Source organism: Pempheris klunzingeri, chromosome 7 (genome assembly GCF_042242105.1).
Source record: "Pempheris klunzingeri isolate RE-2024b chromosome 7, fPemKlu1.hap1, whole genome shotgun sequence".
Taxonomy (NCBI): domain Eukaryota; kingdom Metazoa; phylum Chordata; class Actinopteri; order Acropomatiformes; family Pempheridae; genus Pempheris; species Pempheris klunzingeri.
In genome coordinates, this window is record NC_092018.1 from 22589554 (window position 1) to 22609856 (window position 20303).

Here is a 20303-nt window from a genome sequence, read left to right on the forward strand (position 1 = left end):
ACACAGGCAACAGGTGGATGCTGGGATTTGAAACTTATAGGTGGCAAACAGTAACCAAACATTTCCACAAATGTACAAATGATGGCATTGACCGAACACATTCCAGAGGGTGTGAATAAATGTAATGAGTGGTCAGTAGCATCAGATGTCTACACCATAGTACAGAGAGTAAGACCCAGGCCTAGGGTTCAGGATTCAGCCATGAAATCTAGTACCTATCTTTAGGTACTTGCCTGATTTGCGCAGGTGGACTTGCATGTTTCATGGTTGATGTTCTAACCCCTAAGCGATGGGGGCTAGTTTCTAATGTAAACCGACATTAGGCAAGTTTTTGATGGGAGGGGATGGGGGTGCTTCTCAGATCGGGTCGGGACATGCATGCAGCACCCCAAATGACAGGCTCACAGGAAGGGCAGGTGGAGGTCCGGTAAACGGACAGTCTCGGCCGAACTGACTGTGAACACGTTATGGAGTTTTTCACAGTCCACAGATTGCAGTGAGCCACTGGGATTTGTTCCAGTATGCCAGATTGCAAGTACACTACTGGCTGATTTTAGAAAACTCGTAGACTCTCACAGATTTCAAAGACTCGGCCGAATCCTGAGCCAGGTCCAGTTACCGGGACTTCTCAGGCTAAATCTAGGCCACTGCTGGGCCAGGCAGGAACCAGGCTATGGGCCGATTCTGGCACATCATCCACCTTGAGCGTGGCATTTAGACAGCTGTTTGGCTTGCGCCTTGAGCCCGTAACTGCTTCCTGCACTCCTGACTCATTTCATATGCTGAAAGAGCAAGCTAGATGACAACTGCATGAAAAAAGGCAACTGTACTATTTTCCTGCCAGTATTTTTTAATGAACACCAGTATTTTTACCACTTGACCCACGATCCAGCACCACTCCCATAGTACAGTCGGACAGTTGTATTGGATTACATCTCTCATCATTTGACTTGTTACTTTGTTGTCTCAATACACTTTATAGTTACTAGACTTAAGCTGCTCTTTGTGGGATCAGTGATTCATTTCAACTCTTAAATGATCAGCATTCAGTTGTACCTGATGGCTTGAACCCAGTCAGCTGGACCACCTGTTTTGATTGAAAGGACATACACACTCAGTCACATTTAAAAAGCAGGATTTACGACAACAGTGCAGTGATAGTAGGTAAATGATACTCACTTGATTTCCTGATGCTGGTTTAAAAGAGAAACTCACAAAGCTCTCCTTCCTGAAGCTCTCTAAAAGACAAAAACACATTTATACGCAGGATTTCTATTTGAAGCTTGCATTTCTCTTTCATGTAAGATACACAATACAATACAATACAAGACATTACAATACAATACAAAGAAAGCCTTAAAAAATACACACAGAGAAACAAAAATGCAAACAATGTAAATGACAAGAACATGAGAATCCTCAGTATAAAATCTTGTAGTTGCAGATTTCCTTTATTTGCTCTTCTAATCAGGCCTAATGTCATTCAATCATAGCCTTGTGTCTACAGGACACATCATAGCTGAGAGGAGATAAACACACACACACACACACACACACACACACACATATATACATATATAAAAGTTATGTACACTACTCACAAAAAGTTAGGGATATTCGACTTTCAGGTGAAATATATGGAAAATGTAAAAAGTTAATGCTACAGTGATATTATATCATGAAAGTAGGGCATTTAAGTAGAAGCATGCAATGGTCATTTCTTCATCTTAAACTCTAGCAACAGTGGTGGATATACCACAACAAAACATTTTCAGTGTCTCAATAAATTGGGATGTGGCCAAAGGACGTCCACTCCTCTCCTTTCTGTGACTCTTCCAGTCTCTCTGTATCACTGTTACAACCTCCTGATGACACTCTGTGACCCTCTAAACTCAGTGAACACCTCCGTCTGAGGACTTCCTGTTTGAAGTCTCGCAATGGCGAGGTGCTGCTGATCAGCTGTTAGGTGTCGTCTTGGTCTCATGATGTCAGAATGTGAACAGCACGATGAGGAGGACTGTTTAAATACCAATTCTAACTGAAGCAGGAAATGTATTGGTGGATTCAGGGATCAAACCTGTTGTGAATGTTGCTGTTAAGCTTCTTGTTAGAGAACAGCAACTTGTGCAAAAAGTACTGAAACACTGAACAGTTGGACATGTGCATTCAAAAGTTTAGAGAAGGTCACATTAAGTTCACCTGGAAAGGTTAGAATGCATTTTAGGTTCATCCTGAGATTTCACCTGAAAGCCGAATATCCCTAACTTTTTGTGAGTAGTGTATATAAAATGTCAAGAGACTAGCTGTCTAGTTACATTAATGGGGGATGGGCGAGCATAGAATTTTTAGCTGCACTACTGGCTGAGTGTTGTTCACTTCACAATGACAACTAAATTACAGTTACAGTCGGTGTAAACATAAAGTGACACATAGAGTCAGAGATTGGGCTACACTGATCCCACAGATCCAATCTGACATCTGCGTGGAATATTGAATATTGAAGAAAACAGATACAGCTGCAAAAAAAAAAAAAAAAGCCAACTTGCCATATTCCCCAATCACACACCTGCTTCAAACCCTTACAACACTCCCACACTGACAGAAATGTCAGATTAACGCTTGCAGCGCTGCGTTACACGACAGTGCCACTTTGTATTTGACTGGGTGGTAATAGTCTGGGCTACATTTTATATCATTTGGGCAGATCTCAAAAAGAGTTGAGCGACATTCCAATGATTGACTCCTCCTCATCAATTGAGCATGATTTAGAGGGCTGACAATCTTGAGGATAGTGTGTAAGAGTGAACTTGAACGATAAATGAAAATGATGTGAAAGTGCGTTTTGCCTGTGAACTAGGAGAATGGTTGAAGAGAAAACATTTTTTGGAACCGAACTGTGCATTTATCCTGCGAGGGAAAATGATACTGTATGAAAAGATCAGCACTTGTGTGAGTTATGTGGTGGTAAAACTTGATGTTTTACTGTCTGCTTCAGTCATACCACGCTGTGCTGGATCTGCTGTGAGCAATTAAAAGTCAGGAAAACCAGAAAGATAATAAAAAATAGCATGTTTTTGCGTCGCTGATCTCAAACTGTGATAAAATGGGTTATTTTGCTCTCTGTACAAATGGTGTTGAACGAAAAAGTGTATCTAAACGTTTGCCTTTGTGGTGTTCAAATCCTTTTGAAATTCTTATAGATAACATTGGATTTATTGTCGAATTTTTGACAGATGTGAAAAAAAAAAAACTAAACATGAAAAATGATGTCACACAACGCACACACACACACACACACACACACACACACACACAGTCCCTAGTCATGCAGCCTACCATTCTTGATGACCAGTGATGTGGAAGTGGAACTGGGGGGCCCGGAAGTCTCGCTGGTCTCAGGGCTGGAGGGGGTCAGAGGACTGCGGCCCCAGGAGGTAACTGGGGCTCTCTGGGAGGGTAAGAAGCTGGTTGGTTGGGAACAGTTCTGAAACGACGCCATAAGCCAATCAGGAGCCCGGCAGAAGTCCTGTGTGCTAGTCAATTACACTACCACTCCACTAAAACACAGCCTGCACGAAAGCTCCGGTAAAATAATTAGTATGAATGGAATTGATTTTCTGTACTGTGATTTTCTGACGGACCTGATCATTGCTGTGTTGTTTTTACTCACTCACCGTGAAAGATAAGGCCTTCCTCTTTTCTTTGATTCTCTTTATGGCATTCCTCACCTAAACGAGAAGCAGCTTTTACACCCACTGGTTTATCAAACAAGCTGGCGGACTCACATACCATACAAAGATACATTCTGAGATTCTGCTGCAGTGGCGACAGGCATCAGCACTGACAATGGACTGAATGCCTCCTTACCTCACTGTTGTAAACAGCATACACTAAGAAGATATACAGGCCCTGTGCAGAGGGGAGAGACGCATTAGGAAGCACATGTGAAAGGTGGAGAGCGGAGAAGAATAAACTCCATTCATGCACCTTTATTGACAATATCTTCATCAAGTCCATTTACTGTAGCGTTCCACTCTGTCATCTCTGTCAAGCTCCTCTTTTCTTTTAAACAACAAAGACAGAACCATGTATTGCAAAATCCTTCTCATGCTTTTGATGCTCTCAGTGGTTTCTCTACTCCCTTTTGGCATGGGCTTCAGTTAGATTCGGCAGGGCGTGGCTGCGCTGAATCTAAATTGGGTCTCTTTTGTCTCACTAATTCAGGGAAAAATCTCCACCAAGAAATATGAGAGGAGTTTTCTCTGAAATCGCAGCTTATTGACCTCCTTAGTGTCAAGCGATGTACCGAGGAGGCGGGGGATACAATAAAAATGTGATCCTTTTCACCCAGCCATATATGCTCCACTGCAGAAGTAGCTGCCCCAGCATCTCTTAAGACTGGGCTATACTTTAGCACTCACATATACACATGTAAAGTGGCAGAAATACTTTGGTAACAAGTGAAAGAGGAGAGAGAGAGAGAGAGAGAGAGAGAGAGAGAGAGGCACCCTGCTTATTCTCTCATCGCTAGCTTGTTGCTTTCAGAAAGCTGGACTGTTGGACAACCCTCCCCTCCCTCGCTGCGGTATCACATTCATTCCTCCTTTACCTTTCTGAGACTGCGAATCACATGACCACAAGAGGTGATTGGTCAGGAAAACGCAAACATACATAAAGGCATTTCCAGTGTTTGACCAAGAATGAGGAGATTTTTCTACAGCCTCATCAAACAGACCTAAAGGAACGCACAGATTACAATGTGCACAATGAGGATATGAAAACTAAGGGGAGATGTCTGGATAGAAGAGGAGCTGATTGGTTCTTGCTGTCTTTGTCAAGAGATCACGGGAATTCAGGGCCTTCTGAGTCTGCTATTTTGGAGCAGATACATGGATGAACAGCTATGTTTATGTGGTGTGATTAAGTAGCACGAGTAAGGTGGAGCTCACGAATTCTCCGCTCTGTTGAAGCTGCAGTAGACGGATGCTTAAGTTTATGTTGTAGGGTTTGAACTGTAATTATGCTCTGCTCTGTATTATCAGAACAGAATGAAATACTCTTTTTTATCAACAACTCATGAAAAAACTAGCTCTCTAACATTCATTAACTATCATTAACATTATCATTAACTGACTCTTTTACCTTTCTTGGCTCTCAGACCCTGTCCATCAGACTTTACTTTTATAGACTGTTGAAGTAGCCAAGTAATAATAATGATGATAATAATAATAATAATGATAATAATAATAATAATAATCATAATAATGATGATAATAATAATAATAATAATAGATTTATTAGATTTGGTAAGAAGAAGATGCGCTGGCCCAACGTCATTCCCCTTCCTACATGAGGAAGAACTCCTACAGTAGCGTTATCTGCGCTCAGCTGAACACAGGCAGTAAATCTAAATTAACTAGCACCTCTCTGGGGGTCACCCAGAGGCTAGCTCATTTTGATTAATCAAAGACTGGTGAAGAGCATGGAAGGGTGGATAGGGTGAGAAAAGACAAGAGAGAGAGAGAGAGACAGAGAGATGTACAGAATGGACAGAAGGTATAAGAAAATGGGAGCAGTGTATGGAAAATGTGTGAGAGATGAGAGCGTCCGAGAGAGGAAGTAACTGCTGTTATCAGGGGAGGAGAACTGGAGGTAGACTTGGTCTGACCCGACCTTCAAAGGACTCACTGCTGTCTCCCACACACACACACACACACACACACACACACAGACACACAGAGACACACACACACACACACACACACACACGTTTGGTAGGACCTCAAACTGATTTACATTCATTTCCTGCAGACTCACATTTCTAACCCTAATCATTACCATCTAACCTTACCTAAACCAAGTCTTCATCCAAAAAACATCATGAGGACTTGCCTAAAAAGAAGCCTAAATGGTATCAAGTGTGATAGAAATGCCTTTAGTTTTACACTTTAGCTTGGAGATACCTCGATAACCCAGTGGTGCGCTGCAGTCGGCTCCTGGAGAAGGAAGGCCTAGGAGCTGGGAGGTTTGCTGCTGATTCTATGGAGTGGAGGATGAAGTTGTTGGAGGGTAAAACTACAAATGACACTTCTTGGCTCATTGCCAGGGGCTGGCAAGCTAACGGCTATCAGGACTGTGCACGGTCATCAGCCATTATTGGAGCCGAGGAGGGTTGTCATCACATCATCCAGTGTAAGAAGCAGACCTCTGACTAGAACTGGTTTTAAATATTGAGGTCCTCTCAAATGGGATGTGTATGGCATTTTTGAACCTTCATTGAGCATTCAGTGATGGTGAAGAGGCAGACAGGAAATGGATAATAGAGAGAAGAGTATAACATACAACAACATACATAATGGAGCCGTTCCCTTGAACGCTACTTATGGTCATTTTATTCAATGTGGAATTACTGTACTATGTATATGAACGTCTAGTTTTTTTCTTCATACTCTTCATGCTGTAGATATTCTCTTGTACACAAGTCTCTCTAGAAAAGCAAATCTCGATCTCAATGAAAAAGCCTTTAAAAATCAAGGATTAAATACATTACTTTACAGAGTTGGTTTGGTGTTGATGTAGCAAACGCTTATTCGCTCATCCAGCAGTTACGGATTAACATTAGAATTAATTTGGGGCGGTGTTTGTGTCGTAATCCCGACCATCTAAGCAGGCAGTATACACATTGTTTTTACATTGTCATTTGATGCATGTTGTTAATATAACAATAGCACTTATGGCCACTTTAATCTTGATACCATGACTTTCTTTGTTTGACAGTTATGACACATAATTGTAGAAGATGGCAAAAAGATTTTCATCAAAATGAGCAAATAATGGTGTGATGGTTTTAGTAAATGGGGTGACTTTCACTCATTTACTATGTTGATAACTAGTAAACAGTCATCAACATAGTTGTTGTATGATTGTATTATTGTGACTCAACTGTTAGTCGGTTTCAGAAAAACCCTAATATTATAACATTATCTAGAATGTTAAATGCATATGATTTGGATGCAAAAATGAAAGAAGTTCTGCAGATATTATGTGTCGTTTTCTACCTGAAAGGCATTCAGAGCAATGAAGACATAGGCGACTACTACAGACAGATGGACCAGCACTCCACACAGCCAGGTCAGTCCCAGTACTGGCAGCAGGATGAGAACTGGGCGGGTCACAGCCCTGCAAACATACATAAAACATACATATGCATGAATCACACACATACAGTATGCTGATGAATTTTACACACATACTGTCAAATCCAGATCAATGAGCGCGAGGTGAAACAAAACTTCACATTGTGTTGTGGTGCCATTTGATTCCTCAATACTGTATAAAGCTTCTCTTTGTAAAGCATTTTAGAAAATATGAGAGTAGACTGACAGAGGGAGCGAGCAGAGTGGAGTTTTCAAGGTATTTTGATGACATTTTCTTCTCAAATATTTCCTCCTTGAATCCTCATCAAACATCTCTGCACAGCTATAGATTTTACTGCCTACCACAAACATGCTCCTTTTCCTTTGCAATCATCATTTCAATGATCCTGGTGCTTATATGCCAATAACCATTTCTTGGGGGAAGGCGGAAAAAGGTTGTCTTTGTTCAAACCACTATTGTTGTCACACTGCTGCACCTGGGTAGAAAGATTGAGTTTTCAGACTGCACTGTGTCTGCAAGGACAAAGCTAGCACCCACTTCCCTCTCTTCCCTTTTATTTTTGAAAGTCGTTTCCCTCTAATCTCCTGAATTCATGTAACGCTCTAAGGGCTGGCACAGACATCTACTTTCAGTCTGTTTGTGTGGGAATGGAGAGAGCCAGCGAGAGGAGCAGTGGTGTTGTGGCATTTCCATCAGGCTAAGACAAATGTGTGAAAAGAAAATCTGGATGGAAAAAAAAAACTGCTGCATGTTGGGTTGAAGGACTTTTTACCTGAATATGAAAATAGATCCAAGTCTCTTCACCGTCACTGTCAACAATTCTCATTCGAGCTATTCATTTGGTTGAAAGTTGCTCTCCAAAGAAAGAGAACTAAAAAAACAACTACTACTGACAACAACACCACCTGTGGATTGTCATCGGTAATGTTTAATGATGCTTTAATATTATACTTAAATGCATCACCTGGGTATGCATATGGTTTATCAGAAATAATTCCATAGCACCATTGTCAGCACCTGTGATTATATGGCTAGAAATGTTGCTTTCATACAAAACTGTACAGCAGCAGAATTACTAGAAATGTTTGTACTACCATGCTGTAGCCATGGCAACATAAACAAACAACAAAAGGGAAATTATGCTTGCTACTCCGTCTCTGACTGGCAGTCATACAGTATGTATACAAAGATGGTTGTAATTGTAATGGAACAAAGCAAAAAATGTCTCATGTCACCACAAACTGGCTGATTCTACATTTCCTTTACTGTGAAGAAACGACAAGACCTGAGCCAAAAACACAAGTGATGCTTCACAAGCCTCATACACAACCCCCGGGAGCTCTATTGTTGCCCAAAAGCTCATCAGAGATCCGCACTGTTGCACCGGGAGACATGTTTCTTCATCAGATGAGCACACACACTGTAGTGTATTTTCAGTTAATCCCACACACACACTGTCCTGCTGCCCCAAACCTCACTACAGCATCAAATGTGGTTTCATCCACAGCTGAAAATAGTCCCCAACAAAAGCACTATTTCCCTTTGTTTTTGTAACAGGAGGCAGGCGTGATAAAAAAATACAGTCACCAGCTGTTTTAGGTTTTAAATGTTTGAGCCTTTTCTTAAAATGACACTATTTGTGGTTTTCAAGTCAAGGAAATCAGAAAATCAAACTAATATATTCTACAGTGTACCTAGTGTAAATACAGACATTATAAGGCATTGTTTGTTGGACTCTTTTGTTGATAGATACAGGAATACATAGGCAGATTTATCCATTAACTGGACAAAAGGTGCTACATTTCTGTAAAATGTGAAGAAATAGCAGAAGTAAGAATGGGTTCCGACTTGTGTTTTCAAGGCTCCATAACAAAGATGAAGGATGCACAGGTGAGGCCTCCAAACAACCCTAAGCAATTAGATTTGTGAAGTGAATAACAGAAACGTTAAAATTACCATTCTACCCCACAACTGCTCCCATATGAAAGGTTTTAGCAACTGATCATGTTGTGATCACGCTATAACATGGAATTACAAAATGGTTGAATTCATGGCAAAGTGTGGCTTTTGAGGAAAGACAGATCCCAAGATGAAGCAGACACAGACACACACACACACACACACACACACACACACACACATGCGCACGTGCACATACATACAGTTGTGTTGGACCAGGTGTTGTGCCGATAAGCCCTAACGACTCCCACAGCAGACTCCCAAGCCTAATCTCTCAAACTGTCTCTGTTGACTACGGCTGGCTTGACCAAAAAGGAAATGTGTGAGAGAGAGTGAGAGAGAGTGGGTGCACAGGGAAAAAGACTCATGAAAGAGAGTGCATAAAAAGCAGGAGGAGAGAGAGTGACAAGAGAGAGAGATGGAGAAGCCGTTGCATCTCACCAGGTCAGGTCAAAGGTTTGCATCTTTGATGCAGAGCTTGGACTGAGCATCTTGGCACGACGGCGAGCGCTGGAAACTGTCACCATGACAACCCGACACAGCACAACTGCATTGACCTGCAGGCAGAGGACAACAGCATCAACATGGCCTCCAACAAACACAAGATGTGCACATCCACTTGGCTTCACCCTCACATGTAGGGGAGGGAAGGTTTACCCTCGTCAGGTTGCAGGAAATCACATCACAACAGTACTCAGCTGATACTTATTATATCATTTTTCATTAATTCTGGCCTATCTTAAAGAGAAATATAGAATATAGAGAAAATATTGAAGGGAAATGTTGGAGCTGTATCTTCATCTAGAAGCTTGCTTACCCATGACCTTCTGTGTTGTGTGGGATTTGGGGGGATGGTTGGAATCAGTCAAGGTTTCTGTCACTCATTTTGTGTGTCTAATGCCGGTTTAATGCCAGTTCAGACTACACAATATTCTTGTCTGTTAAGATGCTCATTGTGTCAGATCAGGAAATAAAGTCATAAATTCAGTTGTGACTTGGTCGAGAGGCTGGTCCCGGACCAATCACAGCTTGTCATCTTTCACAACCTGTGTGATGTCATCTGGAAGGAGGCGCTAACAAGAATATAAGCAAGCACTGGTGGCCAAAGTGGACATGGTACTTGTGTTGGGAACAGCCTAAGAAAAGAAAAGAAAAGCTCTGTTTCACAGTGCAGCACCTCGCAGCACCAACAGCATTCCTTTTTCAGTCAGGCACAACAGTCTGTGTGCCCACTGGTCAATGTTTGGCACACAACACATTTCTGACAGGCTTGTCCTTCAGTTGGCACGTTGTGAGACGCAGCATCAGTCATCGTCCAATACGATACACTACATGGGATAAAATGACCAATGGGTGTCCATTGGCTGGCAGTCTTCTTTCTCTTTGCTTTTTGTTTGCGGATAGTGCAAAAAAAGATCCAAAACATTGCAAAATCCTCACCTAGTGCCTTTAAAGTACACTTGAATATTGTATTTAACACTGTATAGGTGTAATATTGATTATTATTCCTCCTTTAAAATTTAGAAGAGGAACTAAACTAAAATGTTTTAACATACAAAACCATTTCAAGATTGTCTACATTTAAACAGTATGGTGTTTTCAAAAGGCAAAAGGTTAACCAAACAAGGCTCACGAATAAACAAGACTGCACAACCCACAAACACAAAGACATGTAAGGAGGTACAAAAGGCAGGTGAGCAAACACACATGCACACACACACACACACACACAGACACACACATGAACCTGAGAAAACCTACCGCCAAGACAAATACAACAGGTCCCACAAAGGCCCAGATCGTGTCTGTCTTCACATTGAGCCAGCAGTGATCATCTGCCTTGTACTTGTCAAGTGATGCTGCCAATGTCACGCCAACTATTAGAACAGGTAGTCCTGGAAATCAGTTTGATAAAAGAAAATTTACGTTGGTAGTGATGTGACAACAAAAGAGACAACATGGTTAAAGACATATTTATGGAACAGTGACTGCTGCAGTGTCTACTTGAACATACTATTTAGTCTGTCCTGTTCTCTTTAGTCTATTTAGTCTATTTAGGGGAACATTCAACACGTCTGCATGGAGAACTGAGAGGAACACCTAAATATTGTGTGTTTGTGTTTCTCATTCACACACTGTTCTCAGCCCGTTATGCGACATAACACACACACTCACAGATGGATTTGTGAACATGAATAGCAGCAGCTGCAGTTGTTGATGTTTTTTTTCTAAAACTGGGTTAAGGTTGCAGCATAGCACAACATCACATCACATAACATTTGCTTAACATTTGCCATATACAATTAAACAAGTAAATGCATGGAGCGTGGAACCAGTAAGCTAAAAGCTTTCGTGAATTCATTTATAGATATTCTGTTCTGTTAGTGTTTTCAACTGCAGTTCATATTTTGAGTTTTTACCTGTTTTTCTCTCACCACAGATTTGTTTTGTTGCCTCTAAGACAAGCTGAGATGTTCTCAATATCTAAAGTGCTATTAATATGTTTTCTTTACATATTTGGTTTTCATATATACTTGGCTGCTTGGAAGACTGTGATTATCAACACTGAATGGGTTTATCTTAACTTATATCTGGCAATATTATAACCAGTAACATAGTAAATATAACACAGTAAATGGCTGCAGCATGTACAGCACAGTTTCTATGTAAAGCGTGGAGTGTGCACACATTTAGCAGGCTGCTATGAATCCCTGAAACGTAGTAAAAGGTTATCATGTGTCCAAATTATAACTGACTACAGAAGACAACTTGTGTTTTGGCATTATCATTGAAAAAAAAGAACTTTTGACATTTTTACATGTCTTGTTGTTCCTTAATTGAATGATTCCTTAATTTTTGTTCACATTTTAAACAGAAGCACTATGCAGCCACTGCAGGCACGTGAAGCTGCCTGCTTTTGCCTTCCTAATCCCATGTGTCCCCACACAAACTCTTCCTATGGCTGCAGCTACTTGTTCCATTCTTCCAGCAGCTGAACCAGGCAAAAGTCAATCCCACGCACAGTCCACAGTACAGTGAGGCCATCAGGGACGGCTTTCTAACTTGTGTAAGTTACCTAACATATTGTAATAATTACAAATATTTTGATATATGATGGGAGAAAAAAGTTAATTTGAGATTATGACATTAAATGAAAAACAGCAAACTCCACAAAATAGCAGTTCATGCAGTTTCAATCTACAGATCTGTCCGATCTACTGGTAACCAAATAAATCCAACTCCAAGGCTTTACCCCAGCCAATGATGTAATACAGCTTCATCCTGCGATCCTCACTGATGTTGACAGACACAACTTTGCTCCAGAGCAGCAGGCCCTCCACCAGCATCCAGGAGAAGGAGGCCATGAAGAAGAGGTGCAGCAGCGCAGTCACCACAAAGCACGCTGTCTGCATGGTTGAAAATACACAAAAACTCTTGGATGAAAACTCCTCATCTTATTCTGAGGATAACCAGAGAGCCACAGTCTGAAGACCTGAGGAGTCTGATGGGGGTGCAGTCAGTGAGCAGATCAGGAATATATTGGCTATATACTAGGAGAACCATGTAGAACTTTACAAAAAACAATAAGAGGGTTTTAAAGTGAAGAATGATGATCTGGTAATATTTGATATGTGATTGTCGAAAATAGGATCGGCATCTGGGATGACACCAAGGTTTCTGACCTGTTCACTGGCTTTTAGGGTGAATGAGAAAAGGTATGACACTAGTTCCTGTCACTGTTTTCAGGGGCCAATCATGAGAATTTCAGTTTTCTTCATGTTTAGCAGTAAAAAGTTTTTTGCCGTCCAATAATCTATATCTGCGCTGCATTTTATCAGATTGTCACTTGGTTTTAGGTCATTGGGAGATAAAGATATGTCATCCCCACATGAATGATAGAATATGTCATATTTCCTAATGATGCTACTCGGAGAGATCATGTATAGATTAAAAATTAGTGGGCCAAGAATTGACCCTAGTGGAACTTGAGGGAGGATTTGGAACTTTTCTGGTTTAAAATCATGAATGGATGATTAGGAAGACAACCAGTTAAAAATGGTGCCTGATAATCCGATAGTGTCATGGAGCTGATAAATTAGGATTTCGTAGTCGATGGTGTCAAAGGCAGCTGTGGGGTTCAGTAATGCAAGAACTGAGATTCTCTTAGCATCTGTGTTTACTACGTAAACTGAGCTGTTTTGGTAATATGATGCACTCGAAAACCTGATTGGTACATATCATAGACTTAAAAAAATGAAAAGCTGTTTGTAAACAGCTTTTTAATGTATTTTTCCTAAAAAATGGAAGTTTTGACACTGGTGTATACTAATTTATATGTATGTTAAAGTTGCCTGTGATAACTATGCTGTCATAATCAATTGAGATCTTGGACAATAGCACACTAAGTTCTTCTAAAAACCCTGCTTCAGCTGTGAGAAGGAGAGTTACAGGAGATATAGAATGAACTGCCAGGACAAGATATTTGAAGGAAAGATGATGACCAAAAGACAGAGGTTTACATTTTAAAGAGTCCTTATATAAAACTGCAAACCCTCCATCTTTGCCAGTGGACCTAGGGCAATGCATGGAGATGTAGTTAGGGGGGGAGACTTCAATAAGTTCCTTACACCCAGTTTAATGAAGCCACATTTCTGTCAGCAAGTCATAATCCATTGTATGACAGGTAACCATATCATTTACAATACATTTTTAACATTTAATAAGGCATTTTTTTTAAAGTGGAAGGAGGAGTCAGAGAGGTGGACAAGATGGATTAGAGCAGGTTTCAAATTTGAAAGAAGTTTTCATTTGTGGTTTTCGACAAATGATTTACACTCAGAAACTGATGCTGTCCAAGATTTCATTAAATACACAAGAATTATGCGGCTATTTGTGAAAGTTGTTATTAATTGTTACATTGCACACTTCAAATGTATGTCAATATGTTACGAAGTCTCACCTCATTGGCAGACACCAAGTCACTGCACATCAACAGCAGCTCAGCGATGCCCAGAGCAACGATCAGGTTCTTGTGGACGGTGGTGCGGTCGGATTTAGGGACACTGCACAGGTACACACACACACACACACACAAATTTACTCAAGTCACTTTTTTGGTTTTTACAAATACGTACGTTAATTTCCTGGAAACATACCCTAACCCTAACCATAACCATAACCACTACTTGCCTAACCCTAACCTCTACCATTGACCGCTTGGAGGGAGATACAGCTTTTGTCCCTGACTGCACAAGCCATTCCAAGTCAGCTGGTCTTCAGTCTGATCTGTGTTCCTGAAAATGACTTAAGTCATAATCACATACACACACACACACACTTACCCTAACATTAACTCTTCATCTTCATGATTTACGTTATGGGGCATTTTGTCCACAAACGGAGGATGAGACCCCACAATGTGACTGTGTAAACGGATTTATGTCTCAACAACATGAGTAATACATGGATGCATGCTAACACACACAGACACACGCATAAAATATCTGAGTGAAGATCCCACAGTAGTTCTCAGGATTTTTCAGAAATGTTTCACTGCGGTCCTGTTGACATATCTACAGAGCACAATGTTCTGGGCTTTTTTTCTATTTATTGATGTGAATCTGGCAGGGTTTTATGAAATGCTTTTCACCCTCTGCGCTTTACAGAGTGCACTCTGTGACGTTTGTGACTCACCCCACAGCGATGAAGAGGATGAAGGTGAAGAGGAGGCCACACAGAGACACTCCACAGCCAATGAACGTCAGCACCTGCAGAGCTTTTTCATTCTCCGGGCTCCTCTGACACAGACACAAAGACATACACACACACGCGCGCGCGCGCACACACACACACACACACACATACATACACATAGCATGAGCTGTAAATAGCAGCACACACTGTGGATGAAAACCTAGAAAAAATCCCAGTGATCATTGGAGGGCGCAACGTTACCTGGGCTTCATAAATTTGGAGCAGCAATGCAAAATTGGTGGTGTGGTTGCAGTAGCACACAGTGTATCCATATTGTTTGGACACCACCTCACAGCCTTTGGTATTCCACCACCCACCAGCCTCCGGACTACTCAGACACAAACAGCACATACTTACTTATCTACATACACGCAAGAATGCCAACAATGAAAATATTTTTATCTATCTTACAATTTTGCAGCATTTATCAGATTATTTTAATGAAACAGGTAGGATTACTGTGGTATTACAGAGATTCAGAGAACTCCAAATTGCCCACATTGGTACTTACGTGAGATCAAAATCCCAGAAAGCGCACACTGGATCATACACAACACCAGTAGGATTCTGTATGACATTTAAAACATATAATGAATATAATGAAGAATATTTAACTATGAGAAAAATGGCAGCAATGTTAATGGAGTTTTTCAAGAGGACAGTTTTAGGAGATTTTCGCTAACCTGTACTCTGTGCTGGAGCTGGAAGCGAACTGCTGTGCTAACCGGCTGGTCGTCTCCCAGCACTGTGGTGGATATGACAGAAGAGCCCAGGATGGTGCCCAAATGCCTAGTTATGTACACAAATTTGTACATTATAACTATGGCCACAAAGAACAAGGTACAAGTCTGCTTGGAAGACAGTTTTACTCTATGAAAGAATGTTTTGCTTGCAAGTAAATTAGCAGGTCATTTGATATGAACGTTTAAAAAATGTAGATGTAGGAGCAGTTTGACTCCTGTGAGTTCAGAATGTCCAGTAACATGTAGTGCCAGATTCTAGACACCAACAAAAAAAAGTGGGCACAAAAGTATCCCAGCAATCAATATTTTGGCAGATAAGACAGCTTTTTAGAAATAAATATTTATTCAGCCATTCTGTTATTAAAAAAAATCATCAATTTCCAGATCCACATGTGCTCGTCTGTTACCTCTGGCTGCCATCAGTGACGGTAGGAACCATGGTGATGTTGTCCTCAGGATTGAAAAGAGGCCGCAGAGAGCCGTACCACGTGTTGACCAACGTGAGCTTATGGAAGCCTGCACATTCAACACAACAGCAAGATGAGGCTGAGTTCAGCGTGTACCAGATAAAACAGCGCTAAGAGAATGGTACTTTATTTAGGATCACTTTTTCTTCAAAATGAATAGTTGTTGCAAAACCCAACAATGTGCCTCCATCTGCACTTCACTGCAAGACCTTGGAAGTGTAAATAGATGAATGCATGCTACACATTCACAAGTCTGTCGTTAGTGCATCGCAAGACTTAGGTTAATAAATGCGTCCTCTCTCTTTGCAAACATTCAGCGTTGTGTTTCTGAATAAGTGAATGCTTTAAGTCCAAGTGGAGGACGATGATTGGTTCTTGCAGCATTGTCCCACCGTTGTTATGGAGATCCTGTATCCTCTGATGAGGGACTGAAATACAATCTAGATTAGTGTGCTTTGCTGGGCCACAGAAGCTTGATCCTCTGGATCCGTCCTGCAGCCACTGCTGCTGCACGTCAAGTTCTAAAAAAGACAGGACAACAAAGAGCAGCTTTACAGAGTCAGTGTTACTGTTACTATTCAGATTCTCTGCATAAAGAACCTTAAGGCAGTGCATACTTCCCTGTGTTACATCATTGAGAAATCTATTTTGATGATGGAAGATTTTTTTTTAAAGCGTACAGTTTGTAGCGTATATACTTATCAATGAAAATATGTATTTGAAAGTGTGTGCAACAACACAAGCGTCTGTTTTTCCAGTCCTGGTTGGCTCATTTTTTCTGTGCTTCTCACTTGGCACTATCAAAACAACAGTAATGCTTTGAATTTCAATCAAGATTGATTAACCCGTGCTAGAATGGTGTTACCATGGCAACTTTATCTTATTTCTGCTGGGTTGTAAGAAGGCAGCACTTTATTTTATCTCAGAAATCTACTTGAGATTTTTCTTGCTACATCCTTAAGTACAATACTGAGGTAAGGAAAACTGGACGTCTTAAATTCTGCCCCCGTCCCGCCCGTATAATGGCTAGAAACTGCTTCAACATGATTATATCGCTAAAGATAGCACAAGCACAAGTAGTCAGACAGTTGGAACACTGTAAACACTTAATGTGGAGGTCAAATTAAAAGCGAACACAACCTAATATGTCGCTCATCGCACAGGAACACTGTCCATGTGCAGCTACACACCTGCAAACAGTAGGGCAAAGGTGAACCCGGCTGTTCACTGCCACGGGTGCTTACAACAGACGCTATCATCACTAATCGCATTCATTTCCTTTTCAAAATAAGTTTGACTAGCCCGCGGTTTGGTTCACAACCTGTCTGATCACCTGACTGCTCGCGTTTCTTAGACACTAATTTGTTCAGAGATTTCAGCGATAGCACAGTGTTTTCATCGCTGATAGACCTGAGGGCCACAGCCACAAAAATGAGAGCCATGCTGTAATAAAATGTCGTAAGCACTGAGATAAACTTTGATATTGATCTCTTCATCACACTCTGGGGTAAACAAGTGTGCTCCCGAGAGTTATACACTATCCCAGCAGCCTAGGGTGTCTTGATAGGTTACGACTGAAGCTTTCTTTGAGGATCTAGAGAGGGTTTTCAAAGTAATTTAATTTGCCCATTAATAATCATACAGTTGGAACATGAGAACATGGAACATAAGTTGTATCCTGAGCTCAGCTGAGATTTTATGGATAGCTATTGTCTTCAGATGAAATTGTCTGGGAGCAGATCAGATCATCTGTGACAGAACACCTGCTTTGATTTGGTGTTAAACAACCTGGTCAGCCATGATTATGATGATGAATGAAGGTGATGGAACACTTTGAAAAATAGCAGAAATGACAGCTGGATTATCATACAGAAACATTTTGAAGTCAAAAACTCCCTTCAGCCTAGTTTTATGTCATTTTGGCAGAAAAGACCATTTGCTAAACCTGGTGCGTTACATCTCTCTTTGTTTTATGTAAGGTTAATGTTTTTTCTCATGGTCCCTCTTCAAATAAACGATGGAATGAGATGAAATGACTGTGATTCTGCTGTTATTTTTTACCCTCTTAAAAGTCAGTTGTTACATCATCTAGCATTTTTTTTTAAGTGCAACCAGTTTTCTAAAGGACCATCATGATAGACCTAACTCCAATAATGTCTTTTGTGTCGACACCTTTACTCTATCTGCTTCATATGTTGTGAGACTGTGTGTGCGTGTGTGTGTGTGTGTGTGTCTGTGCAGTGTTGTAAGACTCACTGATGTTGGGGCTGTGAATGGTCAGGGGATCGGTCCCTGTCATCAAGTGAGGGCTCAGGCTGGTCATCATTCGGTCAATGCTTTTGACCACGTCCATGGGGCCATTCACCACCTAAAACACAGAGCACGGGCATCTCAGCAGCAGCGATACTCATTGTGGAAGCTAAAAAGTTACATTTCAAAATGACCATTCAAATGCCACACAATAAGAAAATGCTTTCAGCGTCTCTGACTGTTTGCCAGAATCTTCGCACAGTTTGTCTGAAGAGGGCGCACACAGTTCAATAGCTCGGCCTATAATGTAGGATACAATTGTGGATTTTGTCATTGTCTGCTCTGAAACCCCTCATTCTAAATTCAATATGCCCATCTAAGAGCTGAGCCTTGGAGACAGAGCTGGGAGCGGAGTGAAGGAGGTTTGTGGATGAGTACAGCCACAGTTTTTCAGAGTGCTGCTCATTCATTGAGTCTGGGCTGAGGTGGCCTTGGAACACTGAGAGGCCTGGGGGGGGGGGGGGAGAAGGGAGGGAAGCGCTAAGTGAAACACAACACTTGTCATAAGGCAACCTCATCAAGTTGCACATATCAATAGTGAAGATGCAGAAGTGACAAAAAACAGTAGAATTTGGAGAGAGTGCAGTTCGCCAACGGTGACCAGAGTTAGAGCATGATTTCTTATCTGACATATATGGAGGCTGCTATAGCATCTGTCAGCTCTGTTCTACTATTGTGCTGGTTACTTAGTATTATGCTGATGATGAGCTCTTATAGTAGCGTATCTATAGAAGCATAGTGCCCTCTAGTGCTTCAGAGCTGAATCTAGCCATCTCTAAAAGAGACCTGATGATGTTATCTTGGCATGACATAGAAAACAGCCTGTGTTACAAAACAAGGCCTTTGAGTTTGAAAGACACGGACAATTAACAGATAATGGGTGCATCGTGGGTAATGTGAGATCCAGTTTTTGGGGTAGTTGTTCAACTTGTTTAAAAAAAAAAACAACAACATTTGGCAGCTGCCGTGATTACTTGTATGATCTCCATAATTGGACTGTTAATGACTCCGATATTGTTCGTCTACCTACATTTGAGCGACGGTACAATGTAACACAATAACTGGGTCAAGCCTGGAAAATACATTCCTCTATATGCATGTAGAGTAGCCTGAACATGCTACCTCTTTGATGGCATGCCACTTGAGGGCATTGTCTTCGCTGATGACACTGTCGGCCACACTGATGAAGTGCTGGCTGAGCTCCCGGATGTCGCCCTGAGTGCGGTTGGTGGCGTCGGTGCGCGGTTGTGTGGGGACATCGGCGGCCAGAGACAGCAGCTGGATAAGGGACACCATGTCTGCTGGCTGCAGTCCCTCCTGCTGGGTGTCCTCCAGGGCCTGGACAGAAACATCCAGCAGGACAGATGCCTGGGCCAGGCTGCTCAGGCCTGATGGCTGCTGCCCCAGCACCGCCTTGGAGTGGAGATAGAGACAACACGTTCAACATTTCAGATAGATAGATAGATAGATAGATTAGCTCTTATCTTAGGTGTGAATGACAGGTGGTTAACAGGATGAGAAGGCACGTGTTGTCCACCTGGGTTTTATTGGAAAGCTTCATCAGATGGTTCATAAAGGCAGTGGGCTGAGAATTCTGAGCGTCACTCATCTTCTTCAGCTTCAGGTAACGCTCTGTGCCAACACAACGTAACATTAGTGTGGATGATGCCACGGATGCTCTCTTGCTCAAGGAACTCTTCACACAGCTGGAAGAGTTCAACCCCCGAGCCTGCTAAAGTGTCTAGCATTCAGACATTATGATTTAGTTACTCATTAACACATGCAAATCCTTTCTCATCAGCCACTCTAGTGCTCTATCGGTAACCACTGAAGGTCACAGGTCAACACTGTACCCCCAAAATGAAATGACCTTAAATGCTTTGCATCATTTCATTCCTCTAAACGGCTCATG

At 41.5% G+C, this 20303-nt stretch overlaps 1 protein-coding gene across 1 annotated transcript in view; it reads right to left on the bottom strand.

Annotated features, from left to right (window-relative positions):
- Positions 1-401: 401 nt before the first annotated feature.
- adgrd2 (adhesion G protein-coupled receptor D2) overlaps positions 402-20303 on the bottom strand; it is a 36513-nt gene continuing 16611 nt past the window's right edge. Inside the window, exons 8-27 of the mRNA XM_070833478.1 lie at positions 19929-20023; positions 19514-19804; positions 18338-18449; positions 16474-16602; positions 16022-16130; positions 15555-15660; positions 15383-15438; positions 15073-15199; positions 14812-14915; positions 14078-14180; positions 12344-12524; positions 10879-11012; positions 9559-9674; positions 7059-7179; positions 3868-3909; positions 3675-3728; positions 3337-3484; positions 1180-1238; positions 1057-1087; positions 402-454 (exon numbers count right to left, since the gene is read on the bottom strand). Of these exons, the coding sequence (XP_070689579.1) occupies positions 402-454; positions 1057-1087; positions 1180-1238; positions 3337-3484; positions 3675-3728; positions 3868-3909; positions 7059-7179; positions 9559-9674; positions 10879-11012; positions 12344-12524; positions 14078-14180; positions 14812-14915; positions 15073-15199; positions 15383-15438; positions 15555-15660; positions 16022-16130; positions 16474-16602; positions 18338-18449; positions 19514-19804; positions 19929-20023 (2171 nt within the window). The remainder of the gene's footprint in view (positions 455-1056; positions 1088-1179; positions 1239-3336; positions 3485-3674; positions 3729-3867; positions 3910-7058; positions 7180-9558; positions 9675-10878; positions 11013-12343; positions 12525-14077; positions 14181-14811; positions 14916-15072; positions 15200-15382; positions 15439-15554; positions 15661-16021; positions 16131-16473; positions 16603-18337; positions 18450-19513; positions 19805-19928; positions 20024-20303) is intronic.